At 41.1% G+C, this 20,013-nt stretch overlaps 1 protein-coding gene and 2 non-coding genes across 3 annotated transcripts; 2 read left to right on the plus strand and 1 right to left on the minus strand.

The window, feature by feature from the left end:
* The first annotated feature begins 592 nt into the window (after positions 1-592).
* TRNAL-CAA (transfer RNA leucine (anticodon CAA)) lies at positions 593-698 on the plus strand. The gene is made up of 2 exons: positions 593-630; positions 653-698. It is a non-coding gene; the product is annotated as a tRNA-Leu (tRNA).
* Positions 699-978: 280 nt separating this feature from the next.
* Positions 979-1,050, plus strand: TRNAE-CUC (transfer RNA glutamic acid (anticodon CUC)). The gene has a single exon. It is a non-coding gene; the product is annotated as a tRNA-Glu (tRNA).
* An 8,674-nt stretch (positions 1,051-9,724) lies between these two features.
* Positions 9,725-10,720, minus strand: LOC102269756 (nucleophosmin). The gene is given in 4 exon segments (XM_014480211.2): positions 9,725-10,046; positions 10,048-10,268; positions 10,271-10,675; positions 10,678-10,720. Coding segments are annotated over 4 exon segments (855 nt in total). The 3' UTR covers positions 9,725-9,860.
* Between the last annotated feature and the right edge of the window lie 9,293 nt (positions 10,721-20,013).

Below are 20,013 nucleotides of genomic sequence, written 5' to 3' on the forward strand. Positions count from 1 at the left end.
GATAGCCCCCCATTATCTCTAGCCAGGACTGGGTGACTTGGCAGAGGAAGAGGTGTGGGTCTTAAAAGGATGGGTATGCCAAAGACAATAAGGCAGAAGCCCTAATAATTTTGAAACAACAGCAGCAATCACTGTTGCTTCCTCTGTGGCAAGCTATTTCCATATGATTTCCTTGTATTCACTCAACTAGCCAGTTTTCCCCAGCTAGGGCCAGGCACTTGTGGCGGGAGCCCGGGATCTGGCAGTAGCGGGTCGCCCGGTGGGCAGACACCTGGCACTTTCTTTTTGCTTTTGCTACTGTAGTTTCCTTCCTTTGCTGGGTCGGATGGTCACTAAACCCTCTGGTTTTCTAGCGGGATTGTCCTTGCTTCTTGACTCGATTTTCCTGCCAACCTGAGAGCCTAGGCAGTCGGCAGGAACTGCAAACCCGGCATTCTCCAAGAGCTCCTCCGCATCCAGCCGCAGGCGCCCAGCGCAAGGTTCTCCTCCGCCCTGACCTGGTGGATCCGCCGACAGCCTGCCCAGGAAGGCGGGACAGCACATCAGCCTGTCGCAGAAAGCAGGCCGTTCAGGAACATCCTCCCTTCAGCGTGTCAGGATGGCCGAGTGGTCTAAGGCGCCAGACTCAAGGTGTCTACCTTCCCCTAGGGCATTCTGGTCTCCGTATGGAGGCGTGGGTTCGAATCCCACTTCTGACAGGCGCGTTTTTGCAACCTTTCGCGAACATACCCAAGAACATTTCCCGTTAGTGCTGGTGGTTTTGTTTTCTGTTTCTGAGACGGCGGCCATATTTAGACTTCACAGTTGCTTCGGTTCTCCATTATGTTTTCTTCGGTTTTGCAGCGGCCGAGAGACCGGTCAGGTGGAAGAGGGAGGCGGTTTGAATACCGGAGGTTCAAGCAACCGCATTCAGGAACCCAGTTTACGTCACCTCTTTTACAGTTTGTCTAGCTTACTGTAGAGGGCTCTCTTATGTGTTCCCTGGTGGTCTAGTGGTTAGGATTCGGCGCTCTCACCGCCGCGGCCCGGGTTCGATTCCCGGTCAGGGAAAGTACTTTTTTGTTTCGTTTTTCTTTCAATTTGACGCCAAAAATACAATATTGGCTACCTTTCTGTTTAGGAGAACCAGAGGGGAGGAGTATTCTGGTTAACGAGTGCCGGCTGTCTGTGAATCACTGTCCTATACCTGCTGCTTCTGCTACTGCTGCTAAGTCTCTTCAGTCGTGTCCGACTCTGTGCGACCCGATAGACGGCAGCCCACCAGGCTCCCCCGTCCCTGGGATTCTCCAGGCAAGAACACTGGAGTGGGTGGCCATTGCCTTACGATACCTTAATTAAGAAAGGAAGAACAAGGCAGACAGCATTAAATGATCCCAAAAGAAAACTGGTGCTGCTGCAAGTGCCAGGTCTTCCAATGCCCAGGGTTAAAAAAAAAAAAAAAAAACTCCCCGAATACTCAAAATGATTAGAATGACCGATGTCACCTAGAGGGGGCTCTCTGCTCACAATGACTCAGGCAAGTTTTACTACAAAAAGGAGTCAGGAAATTCTTCCCACCCGAACACGTAACTTTTATTTTGAAAGTAAACCGAAATGAGTAAAATAATGACACAACGAACACCGGTGTTCTTTCTACCTCCATACGACATAGGTTAATATTTTGCCACATTTTCTCTTTCTCTCCAGACATAATCAGAGCTTCCTCAGTCTCCCACCCGTTTGAAAGTTGCATACATTATTACACTACTCCATGTCACACCTGAGAAAATCAACATTAACTTGTCATCAGATGCCAGTCCACATTTGAATTTCCCGTAATTGTTCCCAAAATATCTTTTATAGCTGCTTTTTAAACTTTTTTATTCTAGAAATTTCCACTGCTCATTTTTCTGTTGTGACTCCTGTGGAAAATAATCTATTTTAATAATAAAAACTCTTCAGCCACATTTAAGTTCTATCTTCTTAGTATTTGTATAATATTCTGACCCTCTATGCTTAATTTGTTGTTTTTGAAAGTATTCATTTCTCCCTGGGTATCTTTTCTAGACCTCCAGGCCAGGCTGTTAGGGTATAGCCTACCTCCATATTAGTTACAGCTTGGCTCACCAAACTACCCTTGAACAAATCATTTTGCCTCTGCTTTTCTCTTTCCTAGCTGTTGGCTTTTTTTTTTTCCCTTTGGTAATTCAGCCTTGTGTGGAGTATAGTATAGCAAGAGATGATTGGTGGTCAGGTTGAGCTGAGTGCAAATCCTGACTGGACTTTTCAGAAGGCAAGCTGTCTATTCTGTCTAAGCTTTAGTTTTCTCATCTGTAAAGCTGGCCGATTAAAGGATGAATAAGAAAGAGAATGAAATTTCATCTAACTTTAAGTTTCATTTTGAAATTTTCCCTCATCTTCAAAAGGAATTGGAAGGAACCTAAGTGTACATATATATATATATATATATATATATATATGTATGTTGTGTGTGTGTGTGTGTGTAAAGAATAAAAAAAAAGCTGGGAAGACATATACTAAATGTAATGATTTTCTATAAGTGGTAGGATTATGAAAATTTTAAATTTTCTTTGTCCTAATGTCAGGCGTTTGCTTATTTTTCTACCATGAGTATATACAATTTATTAGTAGAAGAATAATACAATTTATTTGAAAAATTGCTCACACGTTACACAAAAATCAATTTAAAATGAGTCATAGATTTAAATGTAACACTTAAAACTATAAAACTTTATAAGAAAACATAGAAAACCTTTAAGACCTAGTGCTTAGTGACAAGTTCTTAATAATGACATGTAGGAAAATATTAAATTGAACCTCATCAAAATTAAAAACTTATTCTGCAAAAGGCCTTGTTAAGATGATGTAGCTTGTTAAGACAAGCTACAAACAGAAAAAAAATATTTGCAAACCACATCTCTGACAAAGGGCTCGTATCTAGGACGTATAGAGAACTCTCAAAACTCAGTGATAAAAAAGCAAACAATCCAATTATATAATGAGCCAGTGGCATGACAAGACATTGATGTTCAATGTTGTTGAAGTGCAAATTAAAATCACAATGAGATATCACCAGAAGCTTTTCAGAATAGCTAAAATAAAAAGCAGTGGTAACAGCAAATGCTAGTGAGGATGACAAGAAACTAGATCACTTGTTCATTGCTAGCAGAAATGTAAATGGTATGGCCATTTAAGAAAGAGTCTAGCAATTTTTTTACAGAACTAAACATGCAGTTACTATATGACCCCACAATTACATTCTTAGGCATTTATCCCAGAGCAATGAAAACTTATATTTACACAAAAACCTGTACACAAATGTTTAAAGCACTCTTATTTATAACAGCCAAAAAACAGGGAACAACTGAAATGGCCTTCAACAGGTGAATGGTTAAACAGGTGGTAGTACCACCATACCATAGAATGCTGCTCAGCACTAAAAATAAATGAACTACTGATGCAGGATATAACTTGGATATACCTCAGGGAGTTATGCTGAGTGAAAAAGTCAATATCAAAAGGTCACATACTTCATGATTTCATTCACATAAAAATTATAGTGAATGAAAAATTATAGTGATAGAAAACAGATTACTGATTGATAGGGCTTGGAGATGTTGGGAGGTAGGGAGTGGGGCAGAAGTGACTAAAGAGGCATAGCAAGAGGGAAATCTTTATGTTGATGAAATAGTTCTGTATCTTGTTGTGGTTGTAGTTAGAAGAATATGCACATGTGAAATAATAAAATACCTAGGAATAAACCTACCTAAGGCGACTCAATGGACATGGGTTTGGGTGAACTCCAGGACTTGGTTTGGACATGGAGGCCTGGCGTGCTGCAGTTCATGGGGTCTCAAAGAGTCGGACACGACTGAGTAACTGAACTGAAAACTGAAGGACGCAGAAGAGGTGTATGCAGAAAACTATAAGACACTGATAAAAAAAAAATAAAAGACAACATTAACAGATGGAAGATATATCATGTTCCTGGATTGGAAGAACCAATATTGTGACATGACAATATTACTCAAAGCTATCTACAGATTTAAGGCAATCCTTATCAAATTGTCAATGGCATTTTTTCACAGAACTAGAACAAAAAAATTCACAATTCATATGGTAAAATAAAAGACCCCAGAATAGCCAAAGCAGTCTTAAGAAAGAAGAATGAAGCTAGAGGAATCAACCTTCCTTGTTTCAGACTGTACTACAAAATTACCACACTTCCCTTGTGGCTCAGCTGGTAAAAAAATCCGCCTGCAAGGCGGGAGACCTGGGTTCCCACTCCAGTATTCTGGCCTGGAGAATTCCATGGACTACAGTCGATGGGGTCGCAAAGAGTCAGACACAACTGAGCGACTTTCACTTTCACAAAACTACAGTCATCAAGACAGTATGGTACTAACAAAAAAAACAGAAATATAAACCAATGGAACAAGACAGAAAGCCCAGAGATAAACCTACACACCTATGAGCACCTTATCTTTGGCAAAGGAGGCAAGAATAGAAAATGGAGAAAAGACAGCCTCTTCAAGAAGTGGTGCTAGGAAAACTGGACAGCTACATGAAAAAGAATGAAATGAGAATACTCCCTAACACCATACAAAGATAAACTCAAAATTGATTAAAGACCTAAATGGCTTCCCAGGTGGCTCAGTGAGTAAAGAATCTGCCTGCAGTTCAGAGGATGCAGGAGGTGTGGGTTTGATCCCTGGGTTGGGAAGATTCCCTGGAGAAGGGCATGGCAACTCCAGTATTCTTGCCTGGAGAATCTTACAGACAGAGGAGCCTGGTGAGGTGCAGTCCATGAAGTCACAGAGAGTTAGACATGACTGAAGCGACTGAGCACACAAGGATACTGTAAAACTTAGAGGAAAACATAGGCAGAACACATTTTGACGTAAGTGACAGGAAGATCCTCTATGACCCACCTTCTAGAGTAATGGAAATAAACGGTATGTAACTAACTAAACTCAAAAGCTTTCAGATAGCAAAGGAAACCATAAACAAGATGAAAAGAACCCTCAGAATGGGAGAAAATAATTGCAAATGAGCAACTGACAAAGGATTAATCTCCAAAATATGTAAGAAGTACATGCAGCTCAACATGAGAAAAACAAACAACCCAAACAAAAAATGGGCAGAAGGCCTTAATAGGTATTTCTCCAAAGAAGACATCCAGGTGGCTAATAAACACATGGAAAAATGATCAACGTAACTTATTATTCAGTTCAGTTCAGTTCAGTCGCTTAGTCGTGTCCAACTCTTAGTGACCCCATGAATCGCAGTACGCCAGGCCTCCCTGTCCATCACAAACTCCCAGAGTTCACTCAGACTCACGTCCATCGACTCAGTGATGCCATCCAGCCATCTCATCCTCTGGCGTCCCCTTATCCTCCTGCCCCCAATCCCTCCCAGCATCAGAGTCTTTTCCAATGAGTCAACTCTTCGCATGAGGTGGCCAAAGTACTGGAGTTTCAGCTTTAGCATCACTCCCTCCAAAGAAATCCCAGGGCTGATCTCCTTCAGAATAGACTGGTTGGATCTCCTTGCAGTCCAAGGGACTCTCAAGAGTCTTCTCCAACACCACAGTTCAAAAGCATCAATTCTTTGGTGCTCAACCTTCTTCACAGTCCAACTCTCACATCCATACATGACCACTGGAAAAACCATAGCCTTGACTAGACGAAACTTTGTTGGCAAAGTAATGTCTCTGCTTTTGAATATGCTATCTAGGTTGGTCATAACTTTCCTTCCAAGGAGTAAGTGTCTTTTAATTTCATGGCTGCAGTCACCATCTGCAGTGATTTTGGAACCCCAAAAAATAAAGTCTGGCACTGTTTCCACTGTTTCCCATCTATTTCCCATGAAGTGATGGGACCAGATGCCATGATCTTAGTTTTCTGAAGGTTGAGCTTTAAGCCAACTTTTTCACTCTCCACTTTCACTTTCATCAAGAGGCTTTTTAGTTCCTCTTCACTTTCTGCCATAAGAGTGGTGTCATCTGCATATCTGAGGTTATTGATATTTCTCCCGGCAATCTTGATTCCAGTTTGTGCTTCTTCCAGCCCAGCGTTTCTCATGATGTACTCTGCATATAAGTTAAATAAGCAGGGTGACAATATACAGCCTTGACGTACTCCTTTTCCTATTTGGAACCAGTCTGTTGTTCCATGTCCAGTTCTAACTGTTGCTTCCTGACCTGCATATAGGTGTCTCAAGAGGCAGGTCAGGTGCTCTCGTCTTCCCATCTCTTGAAGAATTTTCCACAGTTTATTGTGATCCACACAGTCAAAGGCTTTGGCATAGTCAATAAAGCAGAAATAGATGTTTTTCTGGAACTCTCTTGCTTTTTCCATGATCCAGCGGATGTTGGCAATTTGATCTCTGGTTCCTCTGCCTTTTCTAAAACCAGCTTGAACATCTGGAAGTTCATGGTTCATATATTGCTGAAGCCTGGCTTGGAGAATTTTGAGCATTACTTTACTAGCGTGTGAGATGAGTGCAATTGTGCGGTAGTTTGAGCATTCTTTGGCATTGCCTTTCTTTGGGATTGGAATGAAAACTGACCTTTTCCAGTCCTGTGGCCACTGCTGAGTTTTCCAAATTTGCTGGCATATTGAGTGCAGCACTTTCACAGCATCATCTTTCAGGATCTGAAATAGCTCAACTGGAATTCCATCACCTCCACTAGCTTTGTTCTTAGTGATGCTCTAAGGCCCACTTGACTTCACATTCCAGGATGTCTGGCTCTAGGTGAGTGATCATACCATCTTGATTATCTTGGTCATGAAGATCTTTTTTGTACAGTTCTTCTGTGTATTCTTGCCACCTCTTCTTAATATCTTCTGCTTCTGTTAGGTCCGTACCATTTCTGTCCTTTATCGAGCCCATCTTTGCATGAAATGTTCCCTTGATATCTCTAATTTTCTTGAAGAGATCTCTAGTCTTTCCCATTCTGTTGTTTTCCTCTATTTCTTTGCATTGATCTCTGAGGAAGGCTTTCTTATCTCTTCTTGCTATTCTTTGGAACTCTGCATTCAGATGCTTATATCTTTCCTTTTCTCCTTTGCTTTTCCCTTCTCTTCTTTCACAGCTATTTGTAAGGTCTCCCAAGATAGCTATTTTGCTTTTTTGCATTTCTTTTCCATGGGTATGGTCTTGATCCCTGTCTCCTGTTAAATGCCATGAACCTCCATCCATAGTTCATCAGGCACTCTATCTATCAGATCTAGTCCCTTAAATCTCTTTCTCACTTCCACTGTATAATCATAAGGGATTTGATTTAGGTCATACCTGAATGGTCTAGTGGTTTTCCCTACTTTCTTCAACTTAAGTCTGAATTTGGCAATAATGAGTTCATGATCTGAGCCACAGTCAGCTCCTGGTCTTGTTTTTGCTGACTGTATAGAGCTTCTCCATCTTTGGCTGCAAAGAATATAATCAATCTGATTTCGGTATTGACCATCTGGTGATGTACATGTGTAGAGTCTTCTCTTGTGTTGTTGGAAGAGGGTGTTTGCTATGACCAGTGCATTTCCTTGGCAAAACTCTATTAGTCTTTGCCCTGCTTCATTCCGTATTCCAAGGCCAAATTTGCCACAGAGTGCAGCAGAGAGGAACTACTCCATGTTCGAGGTCAGGGACAGTGGCCAAGAGGAGCTACGATGCATCGGAGGTCAGTGGCTGCGGCCAGGAGGAGCAACCCCACGTCCAAGGAGCGATGGCCGCTCGGGCACTGGAGGGCCTAGAGGAGCTATTCCACGTTCAAGGTCGGGAGGGCCGGTGGTGAGGAGATACCCCTCGTCCAAGGTAAGGAGCAGCGGCTGCGCTTTGCTGGAGCAGCCGTGAAGAGATACCCCACGTCCAAGATAAGGGAAACCCAAGTAAGACGGTAGGTGTTGCAAGAGGGCATCATAGGGCAGACACACTGAAACCATAATCACAGAAAACTAGTCAATCTAATCACACTAAGACCACAGCCTTGTCTGACTCAGTGAAACTAAGCCATGCCCATGGGGCCACCCAAGACGGGCAGGCATGGTGAAGAGGTCTGACAGAATGTGGTCCACTGGAGAAGGGAATGGCAAACCACTTCAGTATTCTTGCCTTGAGAACCCCATCAACTGTATGAAAAGGCAAAATGATAGGATACTGAAAGAGGAACTCCCCAGGTCAGTAGGTGCCCAATATGCTACTGGAGATCAGTGGAGAAATAACTCCAGAAAGAATGAAGGGATGGAGCCAAAGCAAAAACAATACCCAGTTGTGGATGTGACTGGCGATAGAAGCAAGGTCTGATGCTGTAAAGAGCAATATTGCATAGGAACCTGGAATGTCAGGTCCATGAATCAAGGCAAATTGGAAGTGGTCAAACAGGAGATGGCAAGAGTGAACGTTGACATTCTAGGAATCAGCGAACTGAAATGGACTGGAATGGGTGAATTTAACTCAGATGACCATTGTATCTACTACTTCGGGCAGGAATCCCTCAGAAGAAATGGAATAGCCATCATGGTCAACAAAAGAGTCCGAAATGCAGTACTTGGATGCAATCTCAAAAACGACAGAATGATGTCTGTTCGTTTCCAAGGCAAACCATTCAATATCACAGTAATCCAAGTCTATGCCCCAACCAGTAACGCTAAAGAAGCTGAAGTTGAACGGTTCTATGAAGACTTACAAGACCTTTTAGAACTAACACCCCCCCCCAAAAAAAGCTTATTATTAGAGGAATGCAAATCAAAACTACAATGAAGTACTGCCTCACACTGATCAGAATGGCTATCATCAAAACATTTACAAATAGATAATCTTATGGGAGTTCCCTTGTATGTTATTTATTGTATTTCCCTCGTTGCTTTTAACATTTTATCTTTTTCCTTAATTTTTGTCAGTTTGATTACTGGGTGTCTCGATGTGTGTGTGGGTTTATCCTGCCTGGGACTCTCTACTTCCTGGACTTCATTGACTATTTCTTTTCCCATGGTAGGGAAATCTTCAGCTATTTTCTCTTCAAATATTTTCTCAAGTCCTTTCTCTCTTCTCTTTCTGGGACCTTTGTAATGTGAATATTGGGGCCTTTAATGTTGTCCCAGAGTACATTTTTTTTTCATTCTTTTTTCTATATTTTGTTTTGCAGCAGTGATTTCCACCATACAACCTTCTAGGTTACTTATCTGCTCTTCTGCCTCAGTTGTTGTGCTATTGAATCCTTCTAGTGTGTTGTTCATCTCTGTTTATTCCTTCGTTCTTCAAGGTCTTTGATAAACATTTATGGCACCTTCTCCATTTTTTCCCCCAAGATCCTGGGTCATCTGCCCTATCATTATTTTGAATTCTTTTTCTGAAAGATTGCCTATCTCCACTTCATTTAGTTATTTTTCTGGGATTTTATGGTGTTCTTTCATCTGGGAGATAGTCCTCTGAACTTTCATTTTGATTAACTTTCTGTGGTTGTGGTTTTCATTCGGAGGCTGCAGGATTGTAGTTCTTCTTGCCTCTCCTGTCTGCCCTCTGGCGGATGAGGCTGATGAGAGGGACTGTTGTTCAGTCGCTCAGTTGAGTCTGACTCTTTGTGACTCCATGGACTGCAGCAGGCCAGGCTTCCCTGTCCTGCACCGTCTCCCATAGTTTGCTCAAACTCATGTCCATTGAGTTGGTGATGCCATCCAACCATCTCATCCTCTGTCATGCCCTTCTCCTCCTGCCTTCAGGAGGAGAACATTTATCAGACATGATAGGGAAAGTTCTCATTCTGCATTATAAAAAGAACAGCCAGATATCAACTGTTACAGAAATGAAATAAGACGGAAAATTTTTAACAAACTGTTTAAACTATTTTCTTAGAGAGACTTCTTTCACTGCCAGAGATCTTGAATAGCCTCCTGGTCAGTCATCTGGAAACAATTCATCACGTAATTGATAAACTTGGCTTCCACTTTGGGAAGGGAACCACCTCTTACTATATTTGCTTGCATTTTTGCTTTAATGTCTTCTGCAGAGCTAGGTCCTTTCAGTGTTTTAGGTGTTTTTTCCTGTTTTTTTGAAGGATTCCTGACCTTTTGATCTTGGTGTTGACAGTTTTGAGTCTTTTCCATTCTGGTTCAACTTTTGTGCATTTTTGGCTCGAGTATCTCATACAGATTTCTTTACTGGGGCTTTTTCTTCAACTTCCTCATCAAAATCGTCATCATCATCATCATCATCACCTTCTTCATCTTCATCAGCAGCAAGCTTTACTTTTTTCTGGGGAATCTTGCTACCACAGAACACCTTCCAGATATACTTAGGAGTTTCATATCATCCTTCTCTTTATCTTCTGACTGTGCATCTTCCTCCACAGCTACTAAGTCCTGGTCAGTCCTGGTCAGCACCAGTTGTCCACTGATATGCACAGGCCCTGAACCACACTTCAACTGTAAGACCACAGGTGGTATAATTTCAAAGCCCCCAAGGGAAACTATTGGCTGTATAGACATTTTCAAAGTTGCCAGTGTTACTTTAATTGGACTGCCTTCATAATTCATTGCCTCTGCTTCAACAATGCATAATTCATCCTTTGCTCCAGCCCCTAAACTGACCATTCTTAAAGATAACTGGTGCTCATTTTCATCATTATCCACCTTGAAGTGATAATCTCTGTCGGCCTTTAGTTCACAACTGAAAAGATAGTCTGGGGCCTCGGGGTGTTCATGTCCATCTTCCCTGAATCCTCCATGGGTTGGTGACACACACTTCAGTGGGAAAGAAGCTGGATGGAATTAAATGACTACTGTTTGAACGAGCAGTCATGCAGGATGCAACCACACCCAGTCCCAGGAATCTTGATTTCAACTTGTGATTCATCCTGCCTGGCATTTTCCATGAGGTACTCTGCATATAAGTTAAATAAGCATGGTGACAATATACAGCCTTGACATACTCCTTTCCTAATTTTGAATGAGTCCATTATTCCATATCCAATTCTAACTGTTGCTTCTTGACCTGCATACAGATTTCTCAGGAAGCAGGTAAAGTAGTCTGTTATTTCCATCTCTTTAAGTGTTTTCCACAGTTTGTTGTGATCTACACAGTCAAAAGCTTTAGCGTAGTCAATGAAGAAGAAATAGATGTTTTTCTGGGACTCTTGCTTTTTCTATGATCCAGTGGATATTGGAAATTTGATCTCTGGTTCCTCTACCTTTTCTAAATCCAGGTTGAACATCTGGAAGTTCATGGTTCATGTACTGTTGAAGCCTAACTTGAAGGATTTTGAGCATTACCTTGCTAGCATGTGAGATGAGCCCAATTGTATGGTAGTTTGAACATTCTTTGACATTGCCCTTCTTTGGGATTGGATGAAAATTGACTTTTTCTAGTCCTGTGGGCACTGCTGAGTTTTCCAAATTTGCTGGCATATTGAGTGCAGCACTTTGACAGCATCATCTTTTAGGATTTGAAATAGCTCACCTGGAATTCCATCACCTCCACTAGTTTTGCTCATAGTGATGCTTCTTAAGGCCCACTTGATTCTAGGATGTCTGGCTATATGTGAGTGACCACACCATCGTGGTTATCTGAGTCATTAAGACCTTTTTTGTATGGTACCTTTGTGTATTCTCGCCATCTCGTCTTAATCTCTTCTGCTTCTGGTAGGTCCTTATCGTTTCTGTCCTTTATTGTGCCCATTTTTGCATGAAATATTCCCTCATATTTCTAATTTTCTTGAAGAGATCTCTAGTCTTTCCCATTCTATTGTTTTCCTCTATTTCTTTGCATTGTTCACTTAAGAAGGCTTTCTTATCTTTCCTTGCTATTCTCTGGAACTCTGAATTTAGTTGTATATATCTTTCCCTTTCTCCTTTGCGTTTCACTATTCTTTTCTCAGTTATTTGTAAGTCCTCTTCAGAAAACCATTTTGCTTTCTTGCATTTCTTTTCCTCTGGGATGGTTTTGGTCACCACCTCCTGAACAGTGTTATGAACCTCTGCTCGTAGTCCTTCAGACACTGTCTATCAGATCTAATCTCTTGTATCTATTTGTCACTTTCACTGTATAATCATAAGGGATTTGACTTAGATCATGCCTGAATGGCCTAGTGATTTTCCCTACTTTCTTCAATATAAGTCTAAATTTTGCAGTAAAGAGCTCATGATCTGAGTCACAGTCAGCTCCAGGTCTTTTTTTTTACTGACTTTACACAATTCCTGCATCTTCGGCTGCAAAGAATATAATCAATCAATCTGATTTCGGTATTGGCCATCTGGTGATGTCCATGTGTAGAGTTGTCTCTTGTGTTGTTGGAAAAGGGTGTTTGTTTTGACCAGTGTGTTCTCTTGACAAAACTCTTTTAGCCTTTGTCGTGCTTCACTTTGTACCCTAAGGCCAACCTTGCCTGTTGCTCCAGCTATCTCTTGACTTCCTACTTTTGCATTCCAATCCCCTATTTAACCCCCAAGTTGTAAGTAATTATTTTATGCATGCTAAGTCACTTCAGTCGTGTCTGACTCTCTTTGACCCGAATCTTTGTGACCTAACTCTTTGTGACCCTATGGACCACAGCCCTCCAGGCTCCTCTGTCCTTGGGATTTCCGAGGCAAGAATTCTGGAGCGGGTTGCCATTTCCTTCTCCAGGGTAATCTTCCCAACCCAGGGATCAAATCTGCATCTCTTAAGTCACCTGCATTGGCAGACAGGTTCTTTACCTCTAGCACCACCTGGAAAGCCCTGTTAAGTTAATCATATTTCCATTATGGCTTGCAATTATAATTATCTTTTATTTTTTGACTGCTATTAATTGTGATAGCTGATGAACATCTCTTACTGTTGTGATTATGTATCTTTGTTTTAATACCATTGTATCATGACTGGTCAACAGAAAATAATAGAATTCTATATCACTGAAACTACCATTTAATAGAAAAATTTGTAATCAGTTTTTAAAATCCAGATGCAGATTAGAATTATCTTGGATATTTTTGAAAAAACAAAACAAAACAAAACAAATTGGCCTGGTATTTTTTTCCTCCAAACCTCCAGATGTGATTCTAATGAGCAGTCTTGTTTAAAAGCAACTGGACTATGATTATCTTTTATTTTTATCCAGTCTGTTTTTGGTTTCCCAGGTGGTACTAGTGGTTAAGAACCTGCTTGCCTAATGCAGAAGACATGAGAGACGTGGTTTGATCCCTGGGTCAGGAAGATGCCCTGAACAAGGGAATGGAAACCCATAGCGTCAAAAACAGTCAGACACGACTGAGGCAATTTAGCATGCACTGTATAGGTTTTGTTCAAATTTCACAAAATATTTTGCTAGTGTCCACGATTTGTTTTCATATCATATTCAAGATTCCACGTTGTATTTAGTTGAAATGAGCAGCTTTAGCTGCATGCAACAAATTCTGATAAATTCTCTTTTCATTTTTATTTTTACAAATACTTTCTAATGTTTCTTGCTATGCCTTCTTAGATACACCCATCATTTAAAAGTGGACATTGAACTTCCAAATACATGGAGTTTTTAAATTAGTTTTGATATTAATTTTTCATTTTGACATTAGTTTTTCACTTAAATGCTTTCTTCTCTGCAATCACCTCTGTGTTATTTCAGTCTTTTAATCTTCTTGAGGCTTTCGATGGCTAAGTCAAAGATTTCTCTTGGTAACTGTCAGATTACAGTTGAAAAATATGTGGGTTATTTTCAAATATCTTTTGATATTGTATTCTACCATAGTTATACAGTGATAGAACAGATTCTGTATGATTTTAATACCTTTAGACCATGACATTTTTGCATCTTGTTTTATGTCCCTGGATATGTTCCAGTGTCTCCTGGTTATAGCCTATGGGAACTTGAATAAAATTCATACCCTGCTATTGTGTGAAAATTGTATAAATCTTAATTATATTGAATTGGTTAATAGTGCTTTTCAGGTCTACTATGTCCTTCTACTTCTTTTCTGTCCATTCTATTAATTTTTGAGAGTTTGATATTGAAACTCCAACTAAAAACCTTAATTTATGTACTTAAAAATAATGTTAATATATAATGGAGCTATATGTAACTTTGTTCTGTATTTTCCAAGTCCCTTGTAAATATGTTATCATACTTTCATAATTTAAAAAATTAAAATTAAAAAAATCTGCAAAGAATAAATGCTGGAGAGGCTGTGGAGAGAAGGAAACCCTCTTGTACTATTAGTGGGATATAAATTAATAGCCATTATGGAGAAGAGTATGGATATTTCTTTAAAAGTTAGAAATAAAACTACCAGATGACCCAGCCATCCCACTACTGGGCATATAACCTGAGAAAAACATAATTGAAAAAAACACATGCACTCCAATGTTCACTGTAGCACTATTTGCAATAGCTAAGACACACAAGCCACTGAGATGTCCATTGACAGATGAATGGATAAAGGACCTGTGGTGCATGTACACTAGGGAATATAACTCAGGCATAAAAAGGAACGAATCTGAGTCAGTTCTAGAGACGTGTATAGATCTAGAGTCTGTTATACAGAGTGAAGTAAGTCAGAAAAAGAAAAACAAATAGCATATATTAGCACATATGTATGGACTCTAAAAAAATGGTACTGATGAAACTATTTGCAGGACAGGAGTAGAGACTCCAACATACAGAACAGACTTGTAGACACAGGGAGAGCAGGAGAGGGTGGGACAAATTGAGAGAGTAGAATTGAAATAAATACATTACCATGTGTGAAATAGATAGCTAATGGGAAGTTGGTGTACAGTGCAGGGATTTCAGCCTGGTGCTCTGTGACAACCTAAAGGGGTGAGATGGGACATGTGTATACCCATGGCTGATTCATGTTGATGTATGGCAGAAACCAATATAACATTTTAAAGCAATTATCCTCCAATTAAAAAGCAAATAAAAAAAATATGCACATGCAATAAAACTACAAACACACATTGTATTAATGTCATGTTCTGATATTCATATTATATTACAATTATGTTAAGTGCAACCATTGGTGAAAATTGGATGAAAGGTACGCAAGGACCTGTCTGTACTGTCTTTGCAACTTCCTATGAATCTATAATTACTTAAAAACATTACTTGCTCTCTGCATAATGAGTGACATCAGCCCTCAGTCAGGAAGAAGCCCACTTCTGGCATTATGCCTTATGAACACCATCATCTGTCAGTTATCATACTTATTTAAACATATAGTCCCTGCTATGGACTGAACATTTTTGTTGCCCCAAAAATTCTTATGTTGAAACCTAATCCCAATATGGTGGTATATAAGGTTTTAGGTTTGTTTCCAGGTTGATTAATATTCCCTCCCCCACCCCCTTCCAGCTACTGCAATTACTTCAGTTCAGTTCAGTCGCTCAGTCGTGTCCGACTCTTTGCGACCCCATGGACTGCAGCACACCAGGCCTCCCTGTCCATCACCATCTCCCGGAGTTCACTCAAATTCATGTCCATCAGGTCAGTGATGCCATCCAGCCATCTCATCCTCTGTCGTCCCCTTCTCCTCCTGCCCCCAATCCCTCCCAGCATCAGAGTCTTTTCCAATGAGTCAACCCTTCACGTGAGGTGGCCAAAGTATTGGAGTTTCAGCTTCAGCATCAGTCCTTCCAAAGAACACCCAAGGCTGATCTCCTTTAGAATGGACTGGTTGGATCTCCTTGCAGTCCAAGGGACTCTCCAGAGTCTTCTCCAACACCACAGTTCAAAAGCATCAATTTTTCGGCGCTCGGCTTTCTTTATGGTCCAACTCTCAAATCCATACACGACTACTGGTTATGCATGGTTATGCCTTCATCTACTCAGCTAGCATGTGCACTACATGATATCAGAAACTTGCTTGTTTATCTAGGATGCCTAGTGGAGGGTGGGTATGTAGTGGTGCTCAAAGAGTGCTACATCGGTGAATGCAGGAATGAGGCATGCATTTGTGTGCCCATTGTGGTCAGCAGTGAGGCCAGAGAATCTTTACACATCCCTTCTCTGAATTCAGGCAGTGTTCTTGCTCTCCTTTCCACCTCTCCTTAGACTTGGATCCTCCCATAAGGGCCCCCTTGTCACCCCCTATTCCTGTACTTCAGGATTTTCATGTTAGATTTCCCCACTGGGGTTTTACTCTGGGTGTGAAACTTGCACTTCCTCCTCTTCTGGATTCCTAATGTATTTTTGTTTTTCATGCACACCTCCGCACTTCTGGGACTCAGGCCTGCTATACTTCCTATAGTCCTCTCATTCTGGGAACTGTCACCCTCTTCTGTCCTGCCCTTTGCTGAGTGGTGAGGATTCAAGATTGCCTAGGTTATAGTAGGAAGACGAAGGTCAGGTGCTGTCTGGGCTGGAGAGAAGGGGTGGGATTTGACTGGGTAGAAAGTAGAGATTGGTGAATGGTAGGGAAATGTGTAAATTTGTCAGTACCTGTTCCTGGCATACCTCCCTGTCTGTTCTCTGAAACCCAGAGCCATGAAGGGGTGCCTCAAGCTTGGCAATATTTAGCAATATGCTTGCCAAGCTTTTCAGCTGGGAAGCTGGCATCCTGTTTCAGACCTTTCTAATCGCTTCCCAAAGTGCCCTAGTTCCACCACAACTCTCAGGCATGTAATCAAAGGATCTGTTGCTGCTGCTAAGTCACTTCAGTTGTATCTGAATCTTTGTGTCCCTATGGACTGTAGCCCGCCAGGATCCTCTGTCCTTGGGGCTTTCCAGGCAAGAATACTGAAGTGTGTTGCCATGCCCTCCTCCAAGGGATCTTCCTGACCCCGGGATCAAACCTGCATCTCTTACATTTCCTGCTTTTACAGGCATGTTCTTTACCACTAGTGCAACTGGAAGCCCAACCAAAGGAGACAAATCTGCAAAGTGCTGGCATAGTGGCAGCCAGTGGTGAGGGTAAGCCTCTTATTCTGGTGGATTTTATCCATTTGTTGATTCATTTTTTACCCATTCATTCAGCACATCTTTACTGAATACCCTACTAAAGGGCCTGGGATCCCTTAGGAAAAAACACAGGACTTTCACAAGAGGATATGCAAATGAACAGGCACCATCATTAGTCATCAGGGAAATATGGATTAAAGCCCCAGTGAGATTCTTCTTCATATCCAGGAGCCATTAGAGATAGTTGAAATTAAAAGCCTGACAGTAGAAAGTGCTGGCAAGCATATGGAGCAACTGGAATTCTCATATGGCATTGGTAGATGTGTAACTTGGTACACTTTTGAAAACCGTTTGTCATTATCTACTAATGCTGTATATATGTATACCTTATGATCTGGAAATTTTACTCCTTGATATATATCCATAAATGAGTACATATGTCCACCAAAGACACAGAAATGTTCATAATGGCCCCAAACTCACACAGATTATATATATATATATATATATATATATATATATATATATATAAAAGTACATATTCATACAATACTACACAGAAAAAAGCAATTAAACAAAGAAAACAAAACAAATGACTGATAACACTTCACAACCAACATGGGTAGATGTCACAGACATAAAATTGAGCAAAAGAAATATGCTATATTATTTCCTCTGGGCCTCCCTGGTGGCTCAGTGGTAAAGAATCTTCCTGCCAAAGCAGAAGAGGTGGGTTCAGTCCCTGGGTCAGGAAGAGCTCCTGGAGAAAGGAAAATGGCAACCTACTCCAGTATTCTTGCCTAGGAAATCCCATGGACAGAGGAGCCTGGTGGGCTACAGTCCACAGGGTTGCAAAGAGTCAGACATGACATAATGACTGAGCAGCAACAACAACAACAACACTATTTATGAAAGTGAAGTGAAAGTTTCATACATGTTTAAAAACATGCAGAACTAACCACTGGGAATAAAAGTAACAATAGGGATAACTTCTTGAGGGTATTGACTGGAAAGTAGCACAGGAGAACCTTCCGAGGTGAAGGAAATGCATTAAATCATCACCTGGATGGTTTTCACTCAACTGTATAAATACACACAACTTCATCAACTAAGATATCTGCACTGTGCTATATATAAATTATACACTAGTAAAAATGTAAACAAATTTTAAATCATGAAGTACCTATGTGCTAAAATTAATTTTTTTTTTTCCTAAGCTAGAAAAAAGGAGGAGAGAGGCCACAGAAGATGAGAGAGGAAAATAAAATAACTGTGTAGTATGTCAAGTGATGAAAAGCCTTCTGGAGAAAGAGAGGAGGGTACAGGGCAGGAGGAGATCTGGGAAGGGGCTAGAATCCAGAGGGAAAGGGTGAAGGAGAAGTCAGGGGCGGGGCTGATGGGAATTCAGGCTGACATCTACTGAGAACCTCCCTGTCCCACAGTCCACGTGAGTCACTTCTTGGACCTGACGAAGGCCTTAGAAGCCCTGAAGTGAAGTGAAGTGAAAGTCACTCAGTCGTGTCCAACTCTTTGCGACCCCATGGACTATACGGTCCGTGGAATTCTCCAGGCCAAAATACTGGAGTGGGTAGCCTTTCCCTTTTCCAGGGGATCTTCCTAACCCAGGTCTCCTGCATTGCGGGCAGATTCCTTACCGGTTGAGCTACAGGGGAAGCCCAAGAACACTGGAGTAGGTAGCCTATCACTTCTCCAGCAGATCTTCTTGACCCAGGAATCGAACTGGGGTCTCCTGCATTGCAAGCAGATTCTTTACCAACTGAGCTATCAGGGAAGTCCTTAGAAGCCCTAGGCACTGACAAGCGAAATTATCAGTATTACATTGCCAAACTGCAACAGAAGAAAGTTCAACAAAATTCTGAGTTTTGTTTATGTTTTAAAAATATCCACTGTTGTAAATAGTGCTGCAATGAATATTGGGGTACATGTGCCCCTTTCAATTCTGGTTTTGGAGTATATGTCCAGCAGTGGAATTGTTGGGTCATATGTTTGAGGAGGCTTTACAAATAGCTGTGAAAAGAAGAGAAGCGAAAAGCAAAGGAGAAAAGGAAAGATATAAGCATCTGAATGCAGAGTTCCAAAGAATACCAAGAAGAGATAAGAAAGCCTTCCTCAGAGATCAATGCAAAGAAATAGAGGAAAACAACAGAATGGGAAAGACTAGCGATCTCTTCAAGAAAATTAGAGATACCAAGGGAACATTTCATGCAAAGAAGGGCTCGATAAAGGACAGAAATGGTATGGACCTAACAGAAGCAGAAGATATTAAGAAGAAGTGGCAAGAATACACAGAAGAACTGTACAAAAAAGATCTTCATGACCAAGATAATCATGATGGTGTGATCACTGAACTAGAGCCAGACATCCTGGAATGTAAAGTCAAGTGGGCCTCAGAAAGCATCACTAAGAACAAAGCTAGTGGAGGTGATGGAATTCCAGTTGAGCTATTTCAAATCCTGAAAGATGATGCTGTGAAAGTGCTGCACTCAATATGCCAGCAAATTTGGAAAACTCAGCAGTGGCCACAGGACTGGAAAAGGTCAGTTTTCATTCCAATCCCAAAGAAAGGCAATGCCAAAGATTCCAATCCCAAAGTAGTTTGAGCACAAACTACTGCACAATTGCACTCATCTCACACGCTAGTAAAGTAATGCTCAAAATTCTCCAAGCCAGGCTTCAGCAATACGTGAACCGTGAACTTCCTGATGTTCAAGCTGGTTTTAGAAAAGGCAGAGGAACCAGAGATCAAATTGCCAACATCTGCTGGATCACGGAAAAAGCAAGAGAGTTCCAGAAAAACATCTATTTCTGCTTTATTGACTATGCCAAAGCCTTTGACTGTGTGGATCACAATAAACTGTGGAAAATTCTTCAAGAGATGGGAATACCAGAGCACCTGACGTGCCTCTTGAGAAATCTATATGCAGGTCAGGAAGCAACAGTTAGAACTGGACATGGAACAACAGACTGGTTCCAAATAGGAAAAGGAGTACGTCAAGGCTGTATATTGTCATCCTGCTTATTTAACTTATATGCAGAGTACATCATGAGAAACGATGGGCTGGAAGAAGCACAAGCTGGAATCAAGATTGCCGGGAGAAATATCAATAACCTCAGATATGCAGATGACACCA

The sequence above is a fragment of the Bos mutus genome, chromosome 7 (genome assembly GCF_027580195.1).
Source record: "Bos mutus isolate GX-2022 chromosome 7, NWIPB_WYAK_1.1, whole genome shotgun sequence".
In the NCBI taxonomy this organism is placed as follows: Eukaryota; Metazoa; Chordata; class Mammalia; order Artiodactyla; family Bovidae; genus Bos; species Bos mutus.